This window comes from Oncorhynchus clarkii, chromosome 1 (assembly GCF_045791955.1).
Source record: "Oncorhynchus clarkii lewisi isolate Uvic-CL-2024 chromosome 1, UVic_Ocla_1.0, whole genome shotgun sequence".
NCBI classification, from domain to species: domain Eukaryota; kingdom Metazoa; phylum Chordata; class Actinopteri; order Salmoniformes; family Salmonidae; genus Oncorhynchus; species Oncorhynchus clarkii.
In genome coordinates this window covers 62294073-62320496 of record NC_092147.1, presented here as the reverse complement: position 1 = coordinate 62320496, position 26424 = coordinate 62294073, and the positions used below count along the sequence as shown (strand labels likewise).

The following is a 26424-nucleotide window of genomic DNA, read 5'->3' as shown; positions in this document are numbered from 1 at the left end:
AGTTACGTTGTGTTGTTTAAGTGTTCCCTTTATTTTTTTGAGCAGTGTATATATAGGGCAGTTTAGCAATAATAATTTGTTAACTGTAATGGTTATGATAAATTAAACATTGTCTCGCGCTGTTGGCATAGGCCTAGATAAATGCGCGCATTTATTTCCAGTGCGGACCAGTAAAATTTTGTTCACAAAGGATTAAAATATATATATATATATAAATATTCAAGGGATCATGTGACTGTAGGATTTATTATCCTGCTTCCTGAGTTAAAGTTCTATAGTAGTTAAGAGGGCAGGGAAGCGATATAAATGACTCTGAATTGATTAATGCTTTGATGTCAAAGATGTACTTGATTGAGTATGGTAAATTGAAGCAAATCCATGCAATTACATGCAGCAACATACTTAATGTGATGACATATAAGGCAGTTCTGTCAGGTATCTTAAATTCAAGTCAGAGAATACAATGCAGGTATTTTAAAGGTTCCAAGTGCTGTTTTGATATGGTATGGTTTTCAGAGCTGTTTTATGTGAGTCAGTTGCAGGGTCACAGATGAGGTTAAAAGTGATAGCGCTCTGGGCCTGCTGATTTACCGAGCAGCCTTTGAAAACACAAGAGGCCGATTTCTCTTTCTCTTCGTTGTTGGCTCTGTGATGCCTGGTCTCAGTGGTTTTCTCTGCGAGGCTATCTATCAACTCTGTTTTTCAGCCTAAAAAGAGAAGAGTGTTCCTTCCCCCTTGCATAAGATCTTTCAAAATGGTTACGATTGAAAATTAGAACAGCATGATTCATTTAAAATATTTGTAACGGTTTCCAGACAGGAAGTGTTGGAAATCACCAGTGGTTTGTGGTTATTCTATATAACAGGGTTAAATTAGAAATTATTAAGCAATACATATCATAGAAGAAATACAGTGTGTTCTTAACCTAAACAAAAATATAAAGCAACATGCAATAATTTAAAAGATTTTACTGAGTTACTGTTCATATAAGGAAATCAGTCAATTGAACTAAATTCATTAGGCCCTAATCTATGCATTTCACATTACTGGGAATACAGATATGCACCTGTTGGTCACAGACACCTTAAAAAAAAGGTAAGCGCTTGGACCAGAAAACCAGTCAGTATCTTGTGTGATCACCATTTGCCTCATGCAGCGTGACACATCTCCTTTGCACATAGTTGATCAGGCTGTTGATTGTGGCCTGTGGAATGTTGTCCCACTCCTCTTCAATGGCTGTGTGAAGTTGCTGGATATCAGCGGGAACTGGAACACACTGTCATACACGTCAATGGAGGCAGATTAATGGCACGGCAATGGGCCTCATGATCTCGTCACAGTATCTCTGTCCATTCAAATTGCTATCGATAAAATGCAATTGTGTTCTTGTCCATAACTTATCCCTGCCCATACCATAACCCCACCACCACCATGGGGCACTCTATTCACAATGTTGACATCAGCAAACCGCTCGCCCATACATCGCCATAGACGCTGTCTGCCATCTGCCCGATACAGTTGAAACCGGGATTAATCCGTGAAGAGCATTCTTCTCCAGCATTCCAGTGGCCATCGAAGGTAATCATTTGCCCACTGAAGTCGGTTATGACGCCAAACTGCAGTCAGGTCAAGACCCTGGTGAGGACGACGAGCATGCAGATGAGCAACCCTGAGATGGAATTTTCTGACAGTTTGTACAGAAATTCTTTGGTTGTGCAAACCCCCAGTTTGTCCAGGTGGCTGGTCTTAGTTGATCCCACGGGTGAAGAAGCTGGATGTGGAGGTCAGTTGTGCGGTCGGTTGGTCGGTTGGATGTACAGCCAAATTCTCTAAAACGATGTTGCAAGCGGCTTATGATAGAGAAATTAACATGACATTCTCTGGCAACAGCTCTGGTGGACATTCCTGCAGTCAGCATGCCAATTGCACGCTCTCTCAAAACATGAGACATCTGTGGCATTGTGTCGTGTGACAAAACACATTTTAGAGTGGCCTGCACATTTTAGAGTGGCCTTTTATTGTCCCCAGCACAAGGTACACCTGTGTAATGATCATGCTGTTTAATCAGTTTATTGATATGCCACACCTGTCAGGTGGATGGATTTTCTTGGCAAAGGAGAAATGCTCACTAACAGGGATGTAAACAAATTTGTATACAAAATTTGAAAGAAATAAGCATTTTGTGCGTATGGAAAAATGTTGGGATCTTTTATTTCAGCTCACTTTACTTTGCGTTTATATTTTTGTTCAGTATAGCTCAGGTTTTGTAGCACAGTAGCTTGTCGTTTGACAAATGTCACACCACTCCAAAGATCTACATATTTGTCTCAGGAGGGGAGGAAGACCACTATTAGTTAAGCTTGAATGTTTGGGTCCTTAGTGAGCCGCCAATAAAGTAATCCAAGGGAAACATTGCATGAACACACCTAAAGCATTCCAAGTCCTGTTAGCTAAGCTTCCAGGAATAAATTGCTCTGGAGTTGCGTCTGAGAAGTATTTAGTCATCGTTTGGGTTGGAAATAGAGTGGCGAAGTACTGAAAGAGCAAAGAATTTCTCACACTTACTCTCTAAAGGAGGAATAACTTCTTAACTTCTTGATTCTACTTGAGACGCATATGTCTCAAGTAGGCACCTGGAAATGCAAATGCGCTACGCTAAATGCTAAATGTACTCGTTTAAACTCAAACCTTGATAAAAATTCACAAGCAGGGTATTGAATTAAAGCTACACTCGTTGTGAACCTAGCCAACAAGTCAGATTTTTAAAATGCTTTTCGGCGAAAGCATGAGAAGCTATTATCTGATAGCATGCACCACCTGAAAATGCATGAATGCGACGTAAACAAAGACTCTGCTTATCCGACGCAGCACAAAACGCAGAAATAAAATATAAAACATTCATTACCTTTGACGAGCTTCTTTCTTGGCACTCCTATATGCCCCATAAACATCACTATTGGGTCTTTTTTTCGTTTAAATCGGTCCATATATACCCAAAATAGCTTTCTATGGAAGCTGTGTCATTCAGAAAAAAACATCGTTTTTAAACGCTGCGTAATTTTTTTAAATTAAAAAAGTCGACGATAAACTTTCACAAAACACTTCGAAATCCTTTTGTAATCCAACTTTAGGTATTAGTAAACGTTTATAATCTATCAAAATGATTACAGGGCGATGTATATTCAATAGCTCCTCGTTTGCAAATCAATGGCTGCCAATGTCCACATTAACAACATCCGGGTGGAGACTGGAAGAAACGGAAGCCAGATAGATGGATTTTCCAACAATAAATTCAATTTGTATGAATTGCATGCAGGTCGATATTAAATTTTGTCCTCTTTTAACAACCCATGGAAGTGACTTATGGAAATTATTTTTAGCTTTCAGAGAGCAGTTTTTCTTGCGTTTTTCAATGAAACACACGATCTGTTATAGTCACAGCCGTGATTTAACCAGTTTTAGAAACTTCAGAGTGTTTTCTATCCACACATACTAATCATATGCATATACTATATTCCTGGCATGAGTAGCAGGACGCTGAAAAGTTGCGCGATTTTTAACAGAATGTTCGAAAAAGGAGGGGGTAGAAGTAAGAGGTTTTAAAGGCCAGGTGCAGTCAAACATGAATTCACTGTGTTTTATACATATTTCCACACTGAGGTTGGAATAATACTAATAATACTAATAATACTAATAATAATAATACTTAGCCCTTTTAGTGCAATATGTGTTTGAAAAGAACAACTGAAATTTCAGCCTGTTTTGGTGGGATGGAGTTTTGGCCTGCCTAGTGACATCACCAGGTGGTACATTAGTTAATATAGCAATAAATAAGAAAGTTCCAAATCTCTCTGCCAATAACAGCTAGTTTTCAGTTCTCTTCCACACTCAGAACACTCCCAGACAGTCCTAGCTAAATTCTTGCTTGAGAAATTGCTCTTTGCTAAGAAGCTATTTTTGTTTCTTTTTGACAATAATAAAAACATTTTTTTTTTTAAACAATAACAATAAGATTCTTAGTTGTTACCCAGAAATGATGTGATGTCGAGATAAAAACAGCTGCATTGGACAAATAACATATCTTAAATGTTATAATATAAACTTCTATACCCACAAAAGTGTGGGCCATTGACATAGGTTCTATCAACAGGTAGTATTTTATTTGTCATGCATTTATTATTGATGCATAATGGTTGGTCCCGCCAGAGTGCTCTTACTGTATGTCATTTTCTTCTATGTTATTAATGGAAGCCCATTGCCTTTTGATGCTCTGGCAGTGGTTGCTACTACTGTCACATTGCATACACTCAGTCGCTCTAATTGGACTGAACTGTCTTACTTATCCCTTTTTTACTCTCCTCTGAGAGATCTCAAAGCATATTTATTTACATTAGGTGGTTATCCATCCTAATTAGATGTGTATGATCTGATTTGAAGTGTCTGATGAGACGTTTCTTCCTGCCAGCTTGTTTCCTCAGTGGGAGAGCAAATTGATCCAGGATATGTAATATGAGCAAACTAGTTATAACTGTACCATGGAGAATGAGGAAGGATGTCATCTCAGTATCAATATGTTCTTATCAAATCCCAGGCAAATTAGCATGTTTGTGTTGTTGTATTATTCTGCGCTGTGCATTCATGGTTGGATTGGAGTACTGAGGGGTGTCTGTGGTGTCCAATGCGGTCCCACCTTGAGAGGAAGCAGTTGTCCCATTGTTAGGCTACACAGTGGCCTTTTCTCTCTGTCAGAGACTGCTCTCTACTCTCATTAGGGTAAATCCATTTGAATTCAAAACATTTCTGACAGAACATCTTTTGATTTGAACAAAACCTGTAAAAGTGCCCGTTGTGAAAGTGCTCAGTGACTTTTTGGACCTGAATTATTCCAAAACATTCAAAAGATAAAAGGTGCTCAAAGTTGACCCATTTTGCATACCCCACCAAACCATGAGACATCCATGGCTTGATCACAGGAAAAGATAAACGGTTGACATTGATATCATTTATAGCTGCTTTATGTAACCTTCCCGGGGCGAACCGACCAAATTCACATAGATCTGTCATTCTCACTAAAAGCAGGTCAAAGAAGCAGTAGATATGTACTACTGTATGTGTGCTATTTCTATGTTACCTGGTCTTAAGTTTAGTTTTTGCTTCTTTAACTTATGGTTTAGTTGGTACAATGATTCTCTACACTGTACTTGCTTGTTTTGCTATTAGAATTTGAGCAACCAGGAAATGGCGGAGCGATTTCTGCATAGTGCACCTTTAAAAGCTTACAAACAGGGTTGTCAAAATATTTATAGTTTCAGAAAAAATATGTTTTTGAATAAAAATGTACATTTAAAACGTCAATTATCTAAAAACGTTTTTTCCCCTTCATATTCGAATATGTTATAACTTAGACCCTATTTTACATTGTCTAAGGCTTTTGTGTTGTGACCGCCATGCACTTACAGGGTGGGTTTCAGATTTTGGCTGATAAATGTACTAAAATGGGAATAACACTTACATTTCTACTTTCAAATGATACCACAAAGATGGTTGGAGGTCCACACATCTGAGAATGTTGACTTGAAGTGGAATATCTGTTGTTTTATACTAGGAAACCTATTGAACTCATAGAAATATAGATAGTAGAGTAGACATGACCATTTCAGTTGCCATTCAACAGTGGGTCGACCAGTGGTCATCTTTGTGGTAATGATAAGTAATGATAGGTAAACATTTCCATTCAATTTCAACGTCTACCAGCTAAATTGCAGTGGTCGGAAGGGATAGGTCCATTCTATGCATTATATTTATATGATTTAAATGCCACCCACCCTGTATTCAAGAGCATGTTGTGTCTCGACCAAGGACGTGCACAACACAAAAACCTCAAATTATGTGAAATAGGGTCTTAGCTACAACAGTTTAGATAATTGACGTTAAAGGTTTAGAAATTACATCATTTTTATTAAAAAAAATAAAAATAATAAAATAACATTTTTGACAATACTGTTTGTAAGCTTTTCAATGATATCCAACTCAACCGTTTAAATTTTCCAGTGTTAAGGACATCGATGTCTGGTGGGGTATGCAAAATGGGTCAATTTAAGCACCTTTATCTGAATCCTACAGACAAAGAACCATATATGTGACATTTAAAATAAAATAAAAAGAGATATACATGAAAAATCATTATTGGACACCCTTTTTCTATAGTGAACCGGTTTCACAAGCTTTCCACGCTAATTAACAATCATTTAAAGATAGGCTCTCGTGGAATAACCGTTTATGTGCACCACTCAGAATGGACGGACAAGCTCACAACTTTTCTGTTGCTGATGAAAATCGCCAAAATGTGGGAAAGAAACGTAAAACAAAATGAAAATAATGGAAAGACAGGCAAAGGAAGATCTTACGCGATGCGGGAAAACCCTATACAAAACGTAAGGGTCAAGAAAAAACTGGGAAAAGCTATCCAAAAGAGGTATGTGGAAGAACCGTATATCAAACAATCAAGCTAGCTAGCTATAGAGTACAGTAACTAACATGTATGTTCTGGGTTGTCTCATTTGTAACTATAGAGAAAACATATTAGCTAAAGTTTGTTGGCTACTAACTTATACATTATCGTTACAAATGTTATTGCTAGATTATAGAAGAAACATAGCTAGCTACTTTTTCTCCATCCACCGGATGATTCAACATGGCTACAGTAGCTAGCTAGTTATATGTAACGTTACACTGTATCCCGCAGGGATTGCACACCGAGGGTCCATTGAGGTGGCAAGCTGTATATTGAAGTGGGTGAAGACAAAATTCACGCCACTCACCAAACCAGAGGTGCGCAAGTTGATCATCTTCAGTGACAGATGCTGTGGGCAGAATAACAACTGACGGATGCTCAATCTGATGTCGATGCTCGTCTCTATGGGTTACTTTACCCAAGTTGAGCAGAAGTTCATGGTCTCTGGCCATTCTTTTCTTTCTTGTGATCAATCTTTTGCCACCATCGAGAAGAGGCGCAAGGTGTCAGTCCTTCATACACCTGATGATGTTTCAAAGATGATACTTGAAGCACAACCAGCAAAACCATTCAAGGTGATGAGGATGCAATGTGAAGACTTCAGGCACCTCCCAGATTCTGTCCTCAAGCGACCAGCTGGACTACAGATCACCTCAGTGAAGTGGTTAAAAGTCACAGGTATTGCACAGAGAATAGTTTACTAACATCCCATCAACATGCAACATGTTGTTCTAACAATAAAATGTCCTAATGCTTGACTGTGAAAGTTGTTTATTGATGTCAGGAACTTAAAATGTTTCTGTTCTAATTTCAGTTGAGGATCCTTGGAATCTGTAATTATTTTGTGTGTGATCATTTGTACCTTTTTTAATCTGAATGAATTAAAAACATATAAGTCATCACATACAGTTCATTTGATCTTGATTCCCTTTTTTGATTCATTACAATATTTTATTATTTTTATTTTATTTTTTATTTCACCTTTATTTAACCAGGTAGGCTAGTTGAGAACAAGTTCTCATTTGCAACTGCGACCTGGCCAAGATAAAGCATAGCAGTGTGAACAGACAACACAGAGTTACACATGGAGTAAACAATTAACAAGTCAATAACACAGTAGAAAAAAAAGAGAGTCTATATACATTGTGTGCAAAAGGCATGAGGAGGTAGGCGGATAATTACAATTTTGCAGATTAACACTGGAGTGATAAATGATCAGATGGTCATGTACAGGTTGGTGTGCAAAAGAGCAGAAAAGTAAATAAATATAAACAGTGTAGGGATGAGGTAGGTAAAATTGGGTGGGCTATTTACCGATAGACTATGTACAGATGCAGAGATGGGTTAGCTGCTCAGATAGCAGATGTTTGAAGTTGGTGAGGGAGATAAAAGTCTCCAACTTCAGCGATTTTTGCAATTCGTTCCAGTCACAGGCAGCAGAGAACTGGAACGAAAGGCAGCCAAATGAGGTGTTGGCTTTAGGGATGATCAGTGAGATACACCTGCTGGAGCACGTGCTACGTGGGTGTTGCCATCGTGACCAGTGAACTGAGATAAGGCGGAGCTTTACCTAGCATGGACTTGTAGATGACCTGGAGCCAGTGGGTCTGGCGACGAATATGTAGCGAGGGCCAGCCGACTAGAGCATACAGGTCGCAGTGGTGGGTGGTATAAGGTGCTTTAGTAACAAAATGGATGGCACAGTGATAAACTGCATCCAGTTTGCTGAGTAGAGTATTGGAAGCTATTTTGTAGATGACATCGTCGAAGTCGAGGACCGGTAGGATAGTCAGTTTTACTAGGGTAAGTTTGGCGGCGTGAGTGAAGGAGGCTTTGTTGCGGAATAGAAAGCCGACTCTAGATTTGATTTTAGATTGGAGATGTTTGATATGAGTCTGGAAGGTGAGTTTACAGTCTAGCCAGACACCTAGGTACTTATAGATGTCCACATATTCTAGGTCGGAACCATCCAGGGTGGTGATGCTAGTCGGGCGTGCGGGTGCAGGCAGTGAACGGTTGAAAAGCATGCATTTGGTTTTACTAGCGTTTAAGAGCAGTTGGAGGCCACGGAAGGAGTGTTGTATGGCATTGAAGCTCGTTTGGAGGTTAGATAGCACAGTGTCCAAGGACGGGCCGGAAGTATACAGAATGGTGTCGTCTGCGTAGAGGTGGATCAGGGAATCGCCCGCAGCAAGAGCAACATCATTGATATATACAGAGAAAAGAGAATATACAGTACGTCTCTCTGTCACCACATTTAGCATTAACTCTAAGCAGTTAATACTTATTTACTGCTGTCACCTCAGTACAGAAGGACATGTCTTGCCTTTAGCATGGGTTTAACGCAATTCAAAACTTAATTGCTGACCATAGTGTTAAACCCAAAGAGAATGGTTTTCTGAACGTTTTGTAATATTGACCTTAGGGACCTGCATATTGGCACATCACATTGATCCATATTTGATATGTACAAGTTGTGCTTGTTTTAATTGAATTAATTTAATTGTATTCTATTTGTGTAGTTATTCTATGGTATGTTCACAATGAGGGCTTCATTTTAAATGAGACTAAGATTTCATGACTCAACTTTAAAGAAAAGTCCTCAGTACTAACGTTGATAGACCACCTTTAAATGAACCCCCATACTATTGAATTAACGACATATTGCATTTAAGTTATTTACATGAAGGGCAGTACTTAAAACATCATATCAGGTGTTAAAAAAGGACATCTTACAAGAGTCATGCAAAATGTCACATATCCTGTTCTTCCACATTCTAAAAATTAAAACGGCAATAAAAAAAAAGTATTTTTTGAAATAACAAAAAATATATAAATTGTTGTCGGAAGATATGGGTATGGTGAATTATTTGTCAACCATAAAACACCTAATGTGGTACCACACTATTAATAATATAAAAATAACGGATTATCTTAAAATGGAAAAATATGTCACATATATGGTTTTTCGTCTGTAGGATTCATCTGCTGAATGTGTTGGTATACAGGTCCAAAAAGTCACTTTCTGGCCACTTCTTCCATAGGAAAACATGTATGGAACGTTTTGTTTCAATCAAAACGGGTGCGCTCAAATAGTGATTGAATTCAAATGGATTTACCCATTAATCTCGCTCTCTCCCGCTCAATTTCTCTCTCTCATTCCCTCTCCCCCCTTTTATCCTGTGGAACAATGGTTAGCAGGGCACTCTGTACTGTCCTCTGTGTGTCTGTGTGTGTGTGTCAGTGAATCTCCACTGCTCTGACCTGAATACTGCTTCTCTGACACAGTGGGGTAGGCTTTGGCTTCACTCCCCACTACAGGACTACCTCTGTTTACTGGACGCTCAAAACATTACCCTCATGCATAACACAAATGAGATGGGGCATACCATGCCTGACATGGTAGAGAGCTTACACAATACTATTTGTCATCTCTTGGTTTTATTAGATATCAGTGCATATTCTATAATATGCCATATGATAAAGCATTGTTGTCTATTTAACGGCATAAATTAAGTGGAAATTAATTAGTCATGGTATATAATCATATAACCCAGGGATGGGCAACTGTAGGCCCGCGGATTCATTTTTTTCTGGGTTGGGAACTCAGTCGGTGTCTCAACTTATTTTTGAGAATATGTGGAGTCGCAGCAAGCTTTCTTTCAAACTGCAACATTTTCTCTACAGTGGCTTGCAAAAGTATTCACCCCTTTGGCATTTTTCCTATTTTGTTGCAGTTTAGATTTTTTGGGGGGTTTGTATCATTTGATTCACACAACATGCCTACCCCTTTGAAAATGAAAAATATATATATTGTGAAACAAACAAGAAATAAGACAAAAAAACAGAACTTGAGCATGCATAACTATTCACCCCCCAAAGTCAATACTTTGTAGAGCCACCTTTTGCAGCAATTACAGCTGCAAGTCTCTTGGGGTATGTCTCTATAAGCTTGGCACATCTAGCCACTGGGATTTTTGCCCATTCTTCAAGGCAAAACTGCTCCAGCTCCTTCAAGTTGGATGGGCTCCGCTGGTGTACAGCAATCTTTAAGTCATACCACAGATTCTCAATTGGATTGAGGTCTGGACTTTGACTAGGCCATTCCAAGACATTTAAATGTTTCTCCTTAAACCACTTGAGTGTTGGAATGGGAAGATGCAGTATGATTAGCGTCATTGTCCTGCTGGATGGTGAACCTCCATCCCAGTCTCAAATCTCTGGAAGACTGAAACAGGTTCCCTCAAGAAATTCCATTATTCCTTCAATTCTGACCAGTTTCCCAGTCACTGCTGATGAAAAACATCCCCACAGCATGATGCTGCCGCCACCATGCTTCATTATGTGGATGGTGTTCTCGGGGTGATGCGAGGTGTTGGGTTTGCGCCAGACAGCATTTTTCTTGATGGCCAAAAAGCTCCATTTTAGTGTCATCTAACCAGAGTAGAGTACCTCCTTTCATATGTTTGGGGAGTCTCCCACAAGCGTTTCGGCGAACAGCAAATGTGTTTGCTTACAGTGCCTTGCGAAAGTATTCGGCCCCTTTGAACTTTGCGACCTTTTGCCACATTTCAGGCTTCAAACATAAAGATATAAAACGGTATTTTTTTGTGAAGAATCAACAACAAGTGGGACACAATCATGAAGTGGAACGACATTTATTGGATATTTCAAACTTTTTTAACAAATCAAAAACTGAAAAATAGGGCGTGCAAAATTATTCAGCCCCTTTACTTTCAGTGCAGCAAACTCTCTCCAGAAGTTCAGTGAGGATCTCTGAATGATCCAATGTTGAACTAAATTACTAATGATGATAAATACAATCCACCTGTGTGTAATCAAGTCTCCGTATAAATGCACCTGCACTGTGATAGTCTCAGAGGTCCGTTAAAAGCGCAGAGAGCATCATGAAGAACAAGGAACACACCAGGCAGGTCCGAGATACTGTTGTGAAGAAGTTTAAAGCCGGATTTGGATACAAAAAGATTTCCCAAGCTTTAAACATCCCAAGGAGCACTGTGCAAGCGATAATATTGAAATGGAAGGAGTATCAGACCACTGCAAATCTACCAAGACCTGGCCGTCCCTCTAAACTTTCAGCTCATACAAGGAGAAGACTGATCAGAGATGCAGCCAAGAGGCCCATGATCACTCTGGATGAACTGCAGAGATCTACTGTTGAGGTGGGAGACTCTGTCGATAGGACAACAATCAGTCGTATATTGCACAAATCTGGCCTTTATGGAAGAGTGGCAAGAAGAAAGCCATTTCTTAAAGATATCCATAAAAAGTGTTGTTTAAAGTTTGCCACAAGCCACCTGGGAGACACACCAAACAAGTGGAAGAACGTGCTCTGGTCAGATGAAACCAAAATTGAACTTTTTGGCAACAATGCAAAACGTTATGTTTGGCGTAAAAGCAACACAGCTGAACACACCATCCCCACTGTCAAACATGGTGGTGGCAGCATCATGGTTTGGGCCTGCTTTTCTTCAGCAGGGACAGGGAAGATGGTTAAAATTGATGGGAAGATGGATGGAGCCAAATACAGGACCATTCTGGAAGAAAACCTGATGGAGTCTGCAAAAGACCTGAGACTGGGACGGAGATTTGTCTTCCAACAAGACAATGATCAAAAACATAAAGCAAAATCTACAATGGAATGGTTCAAAAATAAACATATCCAGGTGTTAGAATGGCCAAGTCAAAGTCCAGACCTGAATCCAGTCGAGAATCTGTGGAAAGAACTGAAAACTGCTGTTCACAAATGCTCTCCATCCAACCTCACTGAGCTTGAGCTGTTTTGCAAGGAGGAATGGGAAAAAATTTCAGTCTCTCGATGTGCAAAACTGATAGAGACATACCCCAAGCGACTTACAGCTGTAATCGCAGCAAAAGGTGGCGCTACAAAGTATTAACTTAAGGGGGCTGAATAATTTTGCACGCCCAATTTTTCAGTTTTTGATTTGTTAAAAAAGTTTGAAATATCCAATAAATGTCGTTCCACTTCATGATTGTGTCCCACTTGTTGTTGATTCTTCACAAAAAAATACAGTTTTATATCTTTATGTTTGAAGCCTGAAATGTGGCAAAAGGTCGCAAAGTTCAAGGGGGCCGAATACTTTCGCAAGGCACTGTATTTTTTTCTTTAAGCAATGGCTTTTTTTCTGGCCACTCTTCCATAAAGCCCAGCTCTGTGGAGTGTACGGCTTAACGTGGTCCTATGGACAGATACTCCAATCTCGCGGTGGAGCATTGCAGCTCCTTCAGGGTTATCTTTGTTGCCTCTCTGATTAATGTCCTCTCTTGGCAGGTTTGATGTGGTGCCATATTCTTTCTCTTTTCTAATAACGCATTTAATGGTGCTCCGTGGGATGTTCAAAGTTTCTGATCTTTTTTTATAATCCAACCCTGATCTGTACTTCTCCACAACTTTATATGTGTGTACGCAGACCCGCGAGCCACTGCGGCCCCTCATGATGAGTTTAGATTTTTTTGTGGCCCCCACCCTATTGAAAGTTTCCCGTCCATGATGTAACCTGTATGCCCTTGACTCAGTGCCTGCTCACTCACTCATTTTGTGTGTTTGCTAATGCCAGAAAGTAAACTGATTTGAATCTAAGCCATGCTGATTGTAACAACAACACAGTGTGTCTATGAATCAGAGACAAGGGTGATCATGTCCTGCACTATGTCAAGTCTGAGTCCATCCAGTCAGAGTACAGTCTATTGTTGGAGGTCTATGTCCTCTTTCGTGTGTGTTTGTGTGGTGTGGTGTGTGTTCGTGTGCGAGCATGTTTGTGTGTGTGCGTTTGTGTGTGCTGAACGGCCAGAGTAGGAGATTAATCTTCCCATTAGTGTCATATGGTGAACAGCCTCAGCAGTCTAAGATCTACAGCACAGCCAGAATTAATTGGGGAACCACTTCAGTAGCTTTTCAAACATCTTCCACATATATTGGAGTTTATGTCACGGTTTCGCTAGAGCCAGGACCATGCACAGTGCAGTTCCCGGTCATACTTCACATGCTCAAGGTTCGGGGGAGAAACCGCTTAATGTTTAAATATCCATATCTTTCTGAGTTTAGCCAGCTGTACATGTTTCAGTGTGAATTCAGATATAGGTAACAGTCAGTGTGCGCGTGCGCGAGTGTGTGTGTGCACCTCCTGACCGGAGCTACAAACAGACCTCTCTCAGGAAATAGGAAGACTTATTTATTCAACTGGGCCTCCATCCTGCCTTTCACTCTCTCTGCTGCCAATCACCTAACAATGCAATACAGCAATCTAACAACACACAACGACCTTCACTTTAGAACGAGATGTGTTTAACTGGGACAGTTGATTGACATGATAACAGAGTAACCCACAGTATAAGATCAAAGCAACAACAGCTGTCATTATTGTTGTCTGCTCACAGTGCAAAATAACCCACGCCCACAGTACATCTCATAACTGAAGAAAAGTCACAGCTGTTATTATTGTTTTCTGCTCAGTGCTCATAGTACCTTGACTACGAGACAGGAGCACTGAGAAGACCTCTGGCTGTGGTTGGCTGCTGTGTGTGCCGTGAAGAAGAAGAGCAAAGTAAGAGGCACAGTGAATGACCTTTGACCTTACCCTTCGCCAGTCCACCCTCTCCCTCATAACAGGATTTGTATAATCAAAGGCTCCCATCGACAAGAGGAGAGATCTGAGAGGCCCTAGCCTGTAGAGTGCTCCACTCTGTATCTACTCTCCGTTCCACTGTATCCACTCGTTTAATTTTCCCATTACAGTGAGGCAGTGCTTGAAAACCAACATATGGGGAGCTCCAGAACTTGGAGAGAGGGTTGGAGTGAAACTGACCCTGATGTACTTAGAGGGTTTATGTGCTGTCGGGTCCATTGAAAGCCAATGGAGATTGCCAAAACCAATTTCGCCATGCCAATCATTGTGGACCACCAAAAATCCACAGGCACAAGAATAAATGAAAGTGAACGAGCATGCAGTGAAGTGGCGCTTTGAGAATAATTCTAGCCTATGAACTGGTAGAGTAGGGAGTGTGGGTTGGGGTAATGGTGTAGTGGGTTTTAACTCTGGACCAAACAATTAAACAGCAGACACACATCATTAAGGACAGACAGGAGTCATTTATCTAACGATAATTATGGTTTCTGTGTGAGTATGCGTTGTTCTCTCTTTTGTGTAACTCTTTTTACATTGACTGAATTAGCATCAGTTCCATCAGAGGAATCCTTCAATGCTGGTGGTCTACAGGCTTACTGTATCTCTAATGGTGTAGAAAATATGCCCTTTAATAGTTCAATTTCTTTGGTTGATTCTGTGAGGCACTCAGCTGATTGTGTTGGATATACAGTAAAACATTGACTTATTCTGCTCTGGCTTTGTACAGCCGAAAATGATCGTTTGGTTTCAATGCAGTGCCTTGTTTTACAAATAAAAAATTATCATCGTTCAATTTTTACATTGGGAAAGGGGCACATTATACTTATTAGTTCTAGTGGTATTGTTTTAATGTCTTTGGCTGGCCTTGCATGTTTTTATGACTGCTGATGTGACCAGCAGTTGGGTTTGGGCTGAGACTACAGGCTAGACTACCCATACTGCACTGGTGTATTGTACTGTACACACATCTGGACGGAGAGAGAGCCAGACTCCTTCTGATTCTCATCACTCCCGACAGGCCCAGTCAAAGGAAACCGGGGGACACAATTTCAGGAAGTTTTCTTTGGCCCGAGAGAAGTAGGGTTAGGGAAGGATGCCGGTCCATTTTTAGAAACGTTGGGTTGGGAAATCGAGGGACTGGGAGTGGGGATTGGGAACAAAGTGATCCTGGCTAAAACCACTGTAATGTTTATAACGTTTGTGTCAGACCGACATGGTATTTCTTGAAATAACCTCCGTACACTATCATTCTCTGTCACTGATGATGCATATGATGGCCAATTTCAAATGTATGTAATATCCGACCACATCAAAGCGATAAAGAGTAATATTTCCTTTCTGAATAGAGATACCCATCTCTATTCAGGGTTAACTGTGTATTCACAACTGAGTTTCATCATGTTAGTACAGCATTAGTAAAAGTTGCCATCTTTGCATTTCACCAAATCTTCTTGGCCTTGTGATCTATGGGAGCTGCACTGTCACGTCTTGAATGAATCACAAATGGCGTTTTCGTTGTTAGGAGCCTCGAGTTTACATCTTAATGTCACAATGAGCTTCCATGCTCGGCCCTGACAAGAGCTCAGCTCAATGTATCTCATCGCTAACTGCCAACCACTTACTGTACTGCCAGATGAGAGGGTTTTAAGGGGCAATCCCCCTCCCTGTCTCCAGCAATGTGACTCTCAAAACCCACAGTGGCATGATAAGTGACCTCCCTTATCTCTCCTCTCTCTCATTCTCTCTCACTCTCCCTTGCTTACTCTCTCTCGCTCTTTCTCTTTCGCACCCCCCCCCCCCCCCCCGCCCTTTCTCTCTCTCTCTCTCTCCCTCTATCCCTCCCTCTCTCTTAGGGACCTGAGGAATAATTTGATTAGCACGGTGGAGCACGGGGCCTTCCGTGGACTGGTGGCTCTGAGGAGACTGTAAGTATGAAGGGGGTTGTAATAGTGGGTGGGCTACACAGAGTGGCGAGGCCAGGGTTTTATGGGGGTTAAGGGGCATTGGTGAGGGGAGGGCGGGGAGGGTTATTACACTGTGACAATTATGACATCATGATTAAAAAAAGAAGCAGCAAATTCATTCTTTCCTGAAGTGGTAGATAAAACACACACTTCTCTCTCTCTCTCTCTCTCTCTCTCTCTCACACACACACACACACACACACAAACCTAAGCACACTCGCACAAAGATGGTCATAGATAAACCCTGCAGCGTAAATGACTTAATTCCATCATGATTGTTAGGAGGTTTTAGGCTGCTGGGGTGTTGCAGCAGGCAAGTGCACCAGGCTCTGGGAGCAGCAGAGTGCTAATTTAAGTGCTCCCCAACTGGTGATTACTTGAGTGCCTTGCTTATTTTCCCACAGCTGCTCCAGCAAAGCAGCTCTTTAATTACAGAGGGGAAGGGCACAGAGCCACGACAGCCTTCTGTGTGTGTAAGTGCGTGTTTGTGCACGCGTGTGTGTGCGTGTGTGGTGCATAAGTGTGTGAGGATGGATAGTAATGTGAGGGGTGAAGGGGTAACAGAAGGTCAGGGTTGATATCCCGCGATTTGGAATAAAGAAACATTGGTCTGGTGGTTTAACATCATAGTTCCTTGAGCTGCTTAAGCTCTCATTATTACGTTATTACGAGAGGAGACGGCACAAAAACACACACACAACACACTTGTTGTCACAGCCAAGCTCATTCTGTATTATCTCATGCCAGCTCTCCTGCGATGATCAGTGCTCTTAATGCTTTAAGTCAGATGGGCTTGGCTTATCTCTTAGCCATCATTTAAAGTGAGCTTTTTGTCCTTATAGGGATCTGTCCAACAATCGGATTGGCTGCCTCTCTCCTGAAATGTTTGTAGACCTTGGCAATCTCTCTAAATTGTGAGTAATCTCTAAATTGAAAACATGCAGCACTGTACGCACAATTTGAGATGTTTTGAGATGTAGGATCTATGTTTTTTCTCTTAGATAAGGCTGTTTCAAAGTAACGCAACAGCAGATACTGTGGCTTTTCTACTTGTTCAAAGTTAACTGGTTTGATGTGTATTTGCACTGTTTTCCCCACAGGAATCTATCTGGAAATATTTTCTCTACCTTGCCGGTGGGACTATTCACACACCTCCTGTCTCTCGAAGTCCTGTAAGAAAACAAAATGAAACAACACACACACAAACACACACCCTACGAACAGATAGTCAGTCTCACCCTGTACCAAAATGACACCAACACACAGTGCGGTGATGGTTTTAACGCCATTGCCGTATCCCCTCAGGCACTTCTCTACAGAGTCTCTGTTCTGTGACTGTCAGCTGGAGTGGCTGCTGCTGTGGGCCAGGGCAAACGGCGTGCTTCTGGGCAACGACACCCTGTGTGTTCATCCCACACACCTCCGCGGCCTGGAGGTCCACAACCTGAGGGAGACACAGCTCAGATGTGGTATGTTATCTCACATCATCCCTATCTCTCTTTAAATAAGGCGTACACAACACCTACACGAGCATTACATTGACCCCTTTTTTTCTGTAATATATTAGAAATTGCATTGTCCCACAAAATAAATGAATATTATGACGAATATGGCCTATGATGATGACAATGTCTGAAAGTCTGTGGCTGAATATTCCCTGCTGTCTGCTGAATCACCCCTCTGTGTATGTAAGGTGAGTGAATGGCGCGTGAGGAAGACATGGAGGAGAGCTCTGGGGACTGGTGAGGTAGCTAGCAGTTCTGGTGTTTCCATCTCTGCTGTGTGCTGTTCTGTGTGCTCTGAGCCATGGGGGGAATCACATCTCGTTTCTGATAGCAGCTCTCCCCCTGCCCTGCCCCTACACTCCCCGTATCCTGCACACGCTTAGAGGATATTGCACCGGGATGAGAAAACATGAGTCACTGCTCGAAATGGAAATTGGGGTGGGGTGGTGGGGGTTGTGTGTGTGTGCGTGCGTGCTGGAGGAAAACAAAATATTGGGTGCTTTTATCAATGTCAATCAAACAAGATATAGCATGCATATGATTTGTACAGCGACAAAACATGAGCATGTACAGGGGATTGATACAGCAGTTCAAGACACCGGGGTACCTAACGAAAGGTATTTGATGTTGGAGATGGCATTTGACCAGCCCACTAAAGTTTTTGGAGTCGCATCATGCATCTTAGCGGTGGATTTCTTTAGAATAAGAATGTCTAAAAAATTACATTTTCCAGAAAGATTTTAAATAAGTATTTGGATCCAACCACTTTTTTTAGAATTGGCTTTTTTTTTTTTAAATGCATTAACCAGTTCATCGAATCCAGTAGAATGTCACAAGTATTTCCAAGTAGAAACAGACCAGGTGACAGATACTTTTCCATCTATCAAGGTGCGATGAATGTGGTCAACGTAGTTCAAGAGGTCAGAGACCACCAGGCATTGGGTCCTGACCCATTTGTCACTCTTTCTAAGTCTTTCATGTGTTTGTTTGTGGAGATTGTTCTATTCACACACTTCTTATCCACGTACCCGACCAGATACATTCTGAAGTTATTCTATGGAATCCTGAGTGTGTGTTTTTTTTTTTCTTCGTTATGTGGAACAATCCAAGCACTTACTGGGTAATTCCACACAGTCGTATGACATGAAGCCAAGAGTGGAATTAGGATGGTTGGAATAGTGAATTGTTCTTTCAGCCTAACACATCCATTATGGGATTACCGTGCATGCCTCCGTGGGATTTTACTCCCTATACAACAGCCTCCTACAATACCTTATTTATTTGCTTGGCAAGAGCCATTTTCGATTGGACACAGTGGAGTGCTCTAACAATCTCTTCTTGTAATGTTATTTTCAGCCTATTATCTCCGTATGGGTTCACTTAATGTCATGGAATGCAGCAAGGCTATACTGTGGCCATCAGGACTTCATCACGTATCAGCTGTGTTTGTTCAGCACCTGATGCTATAGGTCAAGGTATTACTGAGAATGGCGGTCGATAAGATGACAATTGACAAAGCTACCCCTCCAACTCATACCAAACAAGAGATTTGTCTCTCATTTCATTATGTTGAACTATTATGTTGAACTATTAGGTTGCTCGGGAATTCCATCCGCGCCGTCCCTTTTTTTATTTTCTTCTATCGTAGTTCTCCAAAGTGATGTAACGAGTAGCAGATGTCAGGGTGAGCACATTTTAAAGTGTTTCTCCTCCTTTCGCCGGTCTGACATGGCGTTCGGGTCGAGTGTCATTCTCAAGCGAGGGGGAACGGACGGAGGGAGGAGGGAGGAGAGGCTTCCTGCCAGGATCAGGTGCTTCCTCGGATGGGGGGGGGGGGGGGGGGTCAGGGCAACGTCTGTTCAGCTCATCTAACACTGTGAAATAAGGATCACATGCAGAGACGCACACAAACACGGAGGAATAAAGGAGCACGGGGCCTCTACTTCTGTTTCCTCAAGGCTTCATCAGTGAAAACCAGGCAGGGCCTCTTTGTGGAATTCATTGAAATGAAATACATAGCAGCGAATGGTTGATCCATACACAACCTGGGTCTCTGGTGTAATGTCTGGTGTTATTATTTATTATATTAAGCTACGGCAGTGACATGGTCCTCTTATGGTCACTTATGGCCTTATGCATATAGGCCAATATACCCATCAGACCCTGTGGCCAGCCAGTAGAACTTGGTTTAAAGTTGAATCAACTCCGTATTCTGAAAAAGACAGAGTGTTATCCTAGCAACATCCGAATACAATAAGAAGTGTGGAAAGTGTGCGTGAAAGGGCCTAATCGTATTGAGGAAATGGAAGTGTTGGACTTGTTTTGATTAATTAGGAGATTATCATTTAATGGCTTCCCATCCTGAATGATGTGGCTCACTCACAGCCCGATTTAGCAGTTGCGGGTGGATTGGTGGGACTAGCCTGGTCGCAAATCTGTTTGTGCTGTCTTGCCAACTCCTATGGTCATAGTTGTGTTTGGCAAGACAGCACAAACAGATCAGGTACCAGGCTTTGGTGGAGCTGTTCTGTAGTGATTTGAATGGTTTCCTCTGTGGACTACTGCCAGACGTTTGGCCATGTGTCCACTCACTGCAGGACCAGCCATAGCAGCTGCTCGGCACGCCCCTCCTGCCAGGGAACACAGGTCAATCTGGTTAGGGGCCTGGGGCTGGGAATTGTTTTAAGATGGTCTTAACAAGGATCATTTAGCTATTTGATTTTGAATTTTAGGACCCCTGTCGGTAGCTATAATTTTGTGTATTTAAAAAACATATATATATATGATAAAACATTGAATTTGGCCTGCAATTAGTCCATAGAAAACGCATATGATAACAGATTCATACATGGAAAAACAGATTGAAGTGCATGTGTCCTATATCTGAGAGATAAAATAATTATAATAATTTACCATGGAATGACCCTTTGATGTGGAAATGCCCTATTCACTTCCATTACATTTTCATCCCGGTACCTTCAGACGAGTCCGTGACACTTGGGGGTCGTAGAGAAAAATGGAGAACAACAACATGTTCGTGAGAGTCTCATCTTTCCATAGAGAGGTCATATAAAGTGCATTCAAAAAGTATTCAGACCCCTTGACTTACACATTTTGTTACCTTATGTTTTTATTATGACATTTATTAAATAAATAAAAATTCCCCATCAATCTACACACAAACCCCCCCCAAAAAATGGCTTTTGGACACTTTTGCAAATTTTGTAAAGATAGTAAAGTATCTGAATAATTTTTTTCTATGAGACTCTAAATTGACCTCAGATGCATCCTGTTTCCATTGATCATCCTTGAGATGTTTCTACAACTTGATTGGAGTCCACCTGTGGTGAATTCAATTAATTGGATATGATTTGGACAGGCACACACCTGTCAATATGAAGTCCCACAGCTGACAGTGCATGTCAGAGCAGAAACCAAGCCATGAGGTCGAAGGAATTGTCCATAGAGCTCCGAGACTGATTGTGTCGAGGCACAGGTCTAGGGAAGGATACCAAACAATTGCTGCAATGTTGAAGGTCTGAAAGAACACAGTGGCCTCCATCATTCTTAAATGGAAGAAATTTGGAACCACCAAGACTCTCCCAAGAGCTGGCTGCCCGGTCAAACTGAGCAATCGGGGGTGAAGGGCCTTGGTCAGGGAGGTGACCAAGGACCCGATGGTCACTCTGACAGAGCTCTAGAGTTCCTCTGTGGAGATGGGAGAACTTCCAGAAGGACTACCATCTCTGCAGCACCCACCAATCAGGCCTTTATGTTGAAGTGGCCAGACGGAAGCCACTCCTCAGTAAAAGGCACATGACAGCCCTCTTGGAGTTTGCCAAAAGGCACCTAAAGCCTTAGGCCATGAGATACAAGATTCTCTGGTCTGATGAAACCAAGATTGAACTCTTTGGCCTGGCACCATCCCTACGGTGAAGCATCATGCTGTGGGGATGTTTTTCAGTGGCAGGGACTAGGAAACTAGGAAACTAGTCAGGATCGAGGGAAAGATGAATGGAGCAAAGTACAGAGAGATCCTTGATGAAAACCTGCTCCAGAGTGCTCAGGACCTCAGACTGGTGCGAATGTTCACCTTCCAACAGGACAATGACCCATAGCACACAGCCAAGACAATGCAGGAGTGGCTTTGGGACAAGTCCCTGAATGTCCTTGAGTGGCCGAGCCAGAACCTGGACTTGAACCTGATCAAACAGACCTGAAAATAGATGTGCAGCGACACTCCCCTTCAACCTGACAGAGCTTGACAGGACCTGCAGAGAAGAATGGGAGAAACTCCCCAAATACTGGTCTGCCAAGCTTGTAGCGTCCTTCCCAAGAACACTCAAGGCTGTAATCGCTGCCAAAGTACTGAGTAAAGGGTCTGAATACTTATGTAAATGTGATATGAGTTTTATTTATTTATAAATTAGCAAACATTTCTAAAAACCTGCTTTTGCTTTGTCATTATTGGGGTATTGTGTGTAGATTGATGAGGAAAAATAATCATTTAATAAATTTTTGATTAAGGCTGTAACGTAACAAAATGTGGAAAAAGTCAAGGCGTCTGAATACTTTAGTGTGTAGCCCAAACCGTTCAGACTCTACAGACAGAAGTTGGTACTAGGGGTTTGAACGTTTAAATGTTTAAATGACATTTGGATCGTTATTGTTCATAAAAAATCTCTGGCGAACATTTTTTAACACTTTTTTCCGTTTACAAAATGTAAATCACAGTGCGGCACAAAACATACAAATTAAACAAATACCTTTCGCAACAATGCTGTAAAGTTAGTAGTAGAAAATATGCATCTTTCAAATGATTTGCCACAGATATACTTTATAATAAGAGTGTGAGACAGGGAAGCGACAGCAGCAAAGTCCTGTTTGGCAATACTTGAGAAGGTGGTGAAATGAATGCAATCTTTGCAAGGTGGAATTGAGCTACAGGGGCAGTACAGGTGCAATGCTTAACCATCTGAAAGGAAGTCACCCCCAACCCGTTGCTGGCGGCAGTGCGATAAGGGACAGAGTGAAAAAAAATCACAGCACTGATTACAGTTGATATGCATCCATTGTCAATGGTAGAGGATGTCGGCTTCACTGCCCTGATGGCATATCTAGAACCACACTACAAGATGCCAAAAAATGTACAATGATTGCTCTGCAAGTACAGAGTGCGAGCTCTCGAACACCATACGTGGCATTAACAACAGATTTTTGGACATCTATGAACATGCTGTCATACATCACTGCAACAAGCAATCACATTGATAAGAAGCGGGACATGAAGTCCCATGTACTGACAATTGGGAACATAGAGGAGAGGGACACAGCAGAGAACATAAAATGGCATTAACTACCACTGTTGGGGACAGTAGCAAGGTGAGTGCCTTCTGGTAAGTAGCCAGGACTGCGGTAGATCGAACTGCATTGCCCCTTAGTTGTCATACGCATGATCATATCTGAATTGTGACTTCTCATTTCATGAACATTTTCTTATCTTTTAAATGTTTAAATTATGGGGGAAAAAATGACAGTTTAAACGTTAAGAACATTTACACATTTGTCACAATTACACATTCAGTATCGACTTCTGATTAGTCCCGTGACACCTGTGGGGGTCGTAGAGCCAAACCGTTCGGAACCGTCTCCTGGTCTGACACACACAGCTGTAGCTCTGCCACCTTCCACCACAGTGGATTGAGACGCAGCCCTTGCAAAAAAAACATCTCTAGCTTCAACAGACAAATTTTTACGGGGATTTTTGTACTATGCTAATTAGATTTCATCATGGGTGAGGACATCGACTCTAGGGGGTTGTGTTAACTGCAACCCAGGGATCCTCGCACCATCACACACACAATTGAGCAGGTCACACATGCGCGCACACACGCTCGCACACATACTGGCGTACAAACACACACACGGATAGGGCATTGCCCTGGCTTTTCCTCGTGCCATTACACACACACAATGGCTCAACACCCTTACTTCATCAGCACGCACATACTGTACACACCGGGAAAACACACACACACACACACAATCTCACCCTGGCAGCGCCTGATAGGCACAGGCCATCTGCCACTCGGATCCTTTGGCACTTAGTGTTGATTCAACAGTATGAGCATAATAGAGGGTCAACAGTCCATCGCTTTTTTTTTTGCTGTGGTACCATTTAGCCAGCTGCAGTCAGCTACAGGGTATGCGGTAGCTCCAGTTCTGCACCTCTTCATGTGCAACTACCAAATACATGGCTCTGTAAATGATCAACAAATGAAATTACACTATAAAAGACATGTAGATTGAGGGCCTCCAGAGTGGTGCAGCGGTCTAAGGCACTACATTGCAGTGCTAGCGGAGTTACTACAGATCCGGGTTCGATACCGGGAGACCCATGAGGCGGCGCACAATTGGCCCAGCATCATCCGGGCTAGGGGAGGTTTTGGCCGGCAGACATGTCCTTGACTCCGGTGGCGGGCCGGGAGCATGCACACTGACACAGTCGCCAGGTGTACGGTGTTTCCTAAGACACGTTGGTGCAGCTGGCTTCCGAGTAAGCGAGCAGTGGGTTGTGTTTTGGAGGACGCATGGCTCTCGACCTTCGCCTCTCCCGAATACGTACGGGAGTTGCAGAGATAGGACAAGATTGTAACTACCAATTGGATATCACGAATTTGGAGGGTAAAAAAGCACAATATGTTGTTGTTTTTTATAAACACATGTAGATTGCAATATCAACAGATGAGTGGTGTTAGTCCAGGAGATGAGGATGTTAATGGTGTACTATAGTACAGCAGCACATACAGCGGCTTGCGAAAGTATTCACCCCCTTGGCATTTTTCCAAATTTGTTACCTTACAAACTGAAATTAAAATTGATTTTGGGAGGTTTGTATCATTTTATTTACATAACATGCCTACCACTTTGAAGATGCAAAATGTTTTTTCTTGTAAAATGAACAAGAAATAAAACAAGGAACAGAAAACTTGAATATACATAACTATTCACTCCCCAAAGTCAATACTTTGTAGAACCACCTTTTGCAGCAATTACAGCTGCAAGTCTCATGGGGTATGTCTCTCTATAAGCTTGGCACATCTAGCCACTGGGATTTTTGCCCATTCTTCAAGGCAAACCTGCTCCAGCTCCTTCAAGTTGGATGGGTTCTGCTGATGTACAGCAATTTTAAGTCACACAACAGATTCTCAATTGGATTGAGGTCTGGGCTTTGACTAGGCCATTCCAATTACATTTAAATGTTTCCCCTTAAACCACTCAAGTGTTGCTTTAGCAGTATGCTTAGGGCCAAGGTGAACCTCCATCCCAGTCTGAAATCTCTGGAAGACTGAAACAGGTTTCCCTCAAGAATTTCCCTGTATTTAGCGCCATCCATCATTCCTTCAATTCTGACCAGTTTCCCAGTCCCTGCTTATGAAACACATCCCCACACTATGATGCTGCCACCACCATGGTATTCTCAGGGTGATGAGAGGTGTTGGGATTGCGCAGACAGCGTTTTCCTTGATGGCCAAACTGCTCAATTTTAGTCTCATCTGACCAGAGTACCTTCTTCCATATGTTTGCAGTCTCCCACATGCCTTTTGGTGAACACCAAAAGTTTGCTTAATTTTTTCTTTAAGCAAGGGCTTTTTTCTGACCACTTTTCCGTAAAGCTCAGCTCTGTGGTGCGTACGGCTTAAAGTGGTCCTGTAGACAGATACTCCAATCTCCGCTGTGGAGCTTTGCAGCTCCTTCAGGGTTATATTTGGTCTCTTTGTTGCCTCTCTGATTAATGCCCTCCTTGCCTTGTCTGTGAGTTTTGGTGGGCGGCTCTCTCTTGGCAGGTTTGTTGTGGTGCCATATTCTTTCTATTTTTTAATAATGGATTTAATGGTGCTCTGTGGGATGTTCAAAGTTTCAGATACTTTTTTATAACCAAAACTGATCTGTACTTCTCCACAACTTTGTCCCTGACCTGTTTGGAGAACTCCTTAGTCTTCATGGTGCCGCTTGCTTGGTGGTTCCCATTGCTAAGTGGTGTTGCAGACTCTGTGGCCTTTCAGAAGAGGTGTATATGTCCTGAGATCATGTGACAAATCATGTGACACTTAGATTGCACACAGGTGGACTTTATTTAACCAATTATGTGACTTCTGAAGGTAATTGGTTTCACCAGATCTTATTTAGGGTCTTCATAGCACGCACCACTTTTCAGTTTTTTACACTTCACCAATTTGGACTATTTTGTGTATGTCCGTTACATGAAATCCAAATAAAAATCCATTTCAATTACAGGTTGTAATGCAACAAAATAGGAAAAACGCCAAGGGGGATGAATACTTTTGCAAGGCACTGTATGTCTTGTATTTGCTATTTATATGCATTATGTAATTTTACCATGTGTGTATGCATTAGAGTATGTATACATAAAATCAAGGTCAGGCCTCGCTAAATCAACCTTAAAATATTAAAATATACATTTATTGGCTTAGTTTAACCATGGATTGGAGAGATGGATTGGAGCCGTGCCTTCGCATTCTCACTATCTCTCAGTAAGGATTGAGTAGGTTATTTTCTAAATGTAGTCTGTTACAGTTACTAGTTACCTGTCCAAAATTGTAATCAGCAATTAATTTTTTTATTTTATTTTTTTATTTCACCTTTATTTAACCAGGTAGGCTAGTTGAGAACAAGTTCTCATTTGCAACTGCGACCTGGCCAAGATAAAGCGTAGCAATTCGACACATACAACAACACAGAGTTACACATGG

General features: G+C 41.7%; 1 protein-coding gene across 2 annotated transcripts in view; it reads left to right on the top strand.

Annotated features, from left to right (window-relative positions):
- LOC139410176 (adhesion G protein-coupled receptor A3-like) overlaps positions 1-26424 on the top strand; it is a 278756-nt gene that overhangs the window by 62932 nt on the left and 189400 nt on the right. For both annotated transcript variants that reach the window (XM_071155639.1, XM_071155632.1), the window contains exons 3-6: positions 16035-16106; positions 16988-17059; positions 17246-17317; positions 17451-17614. In XM_071155639.1, the coding sequence (XP_071011740.1) occupies positions 16035-16106; positions 16988-17059; positions 17246-17317; positions 17451-17614 (380 nt within the window). The remainder of the gene's footprint in view (positions 1-16034; positions 16107-16987; positions 17060-17245; positions 17318-17450; positions 17615-26424) is intronic.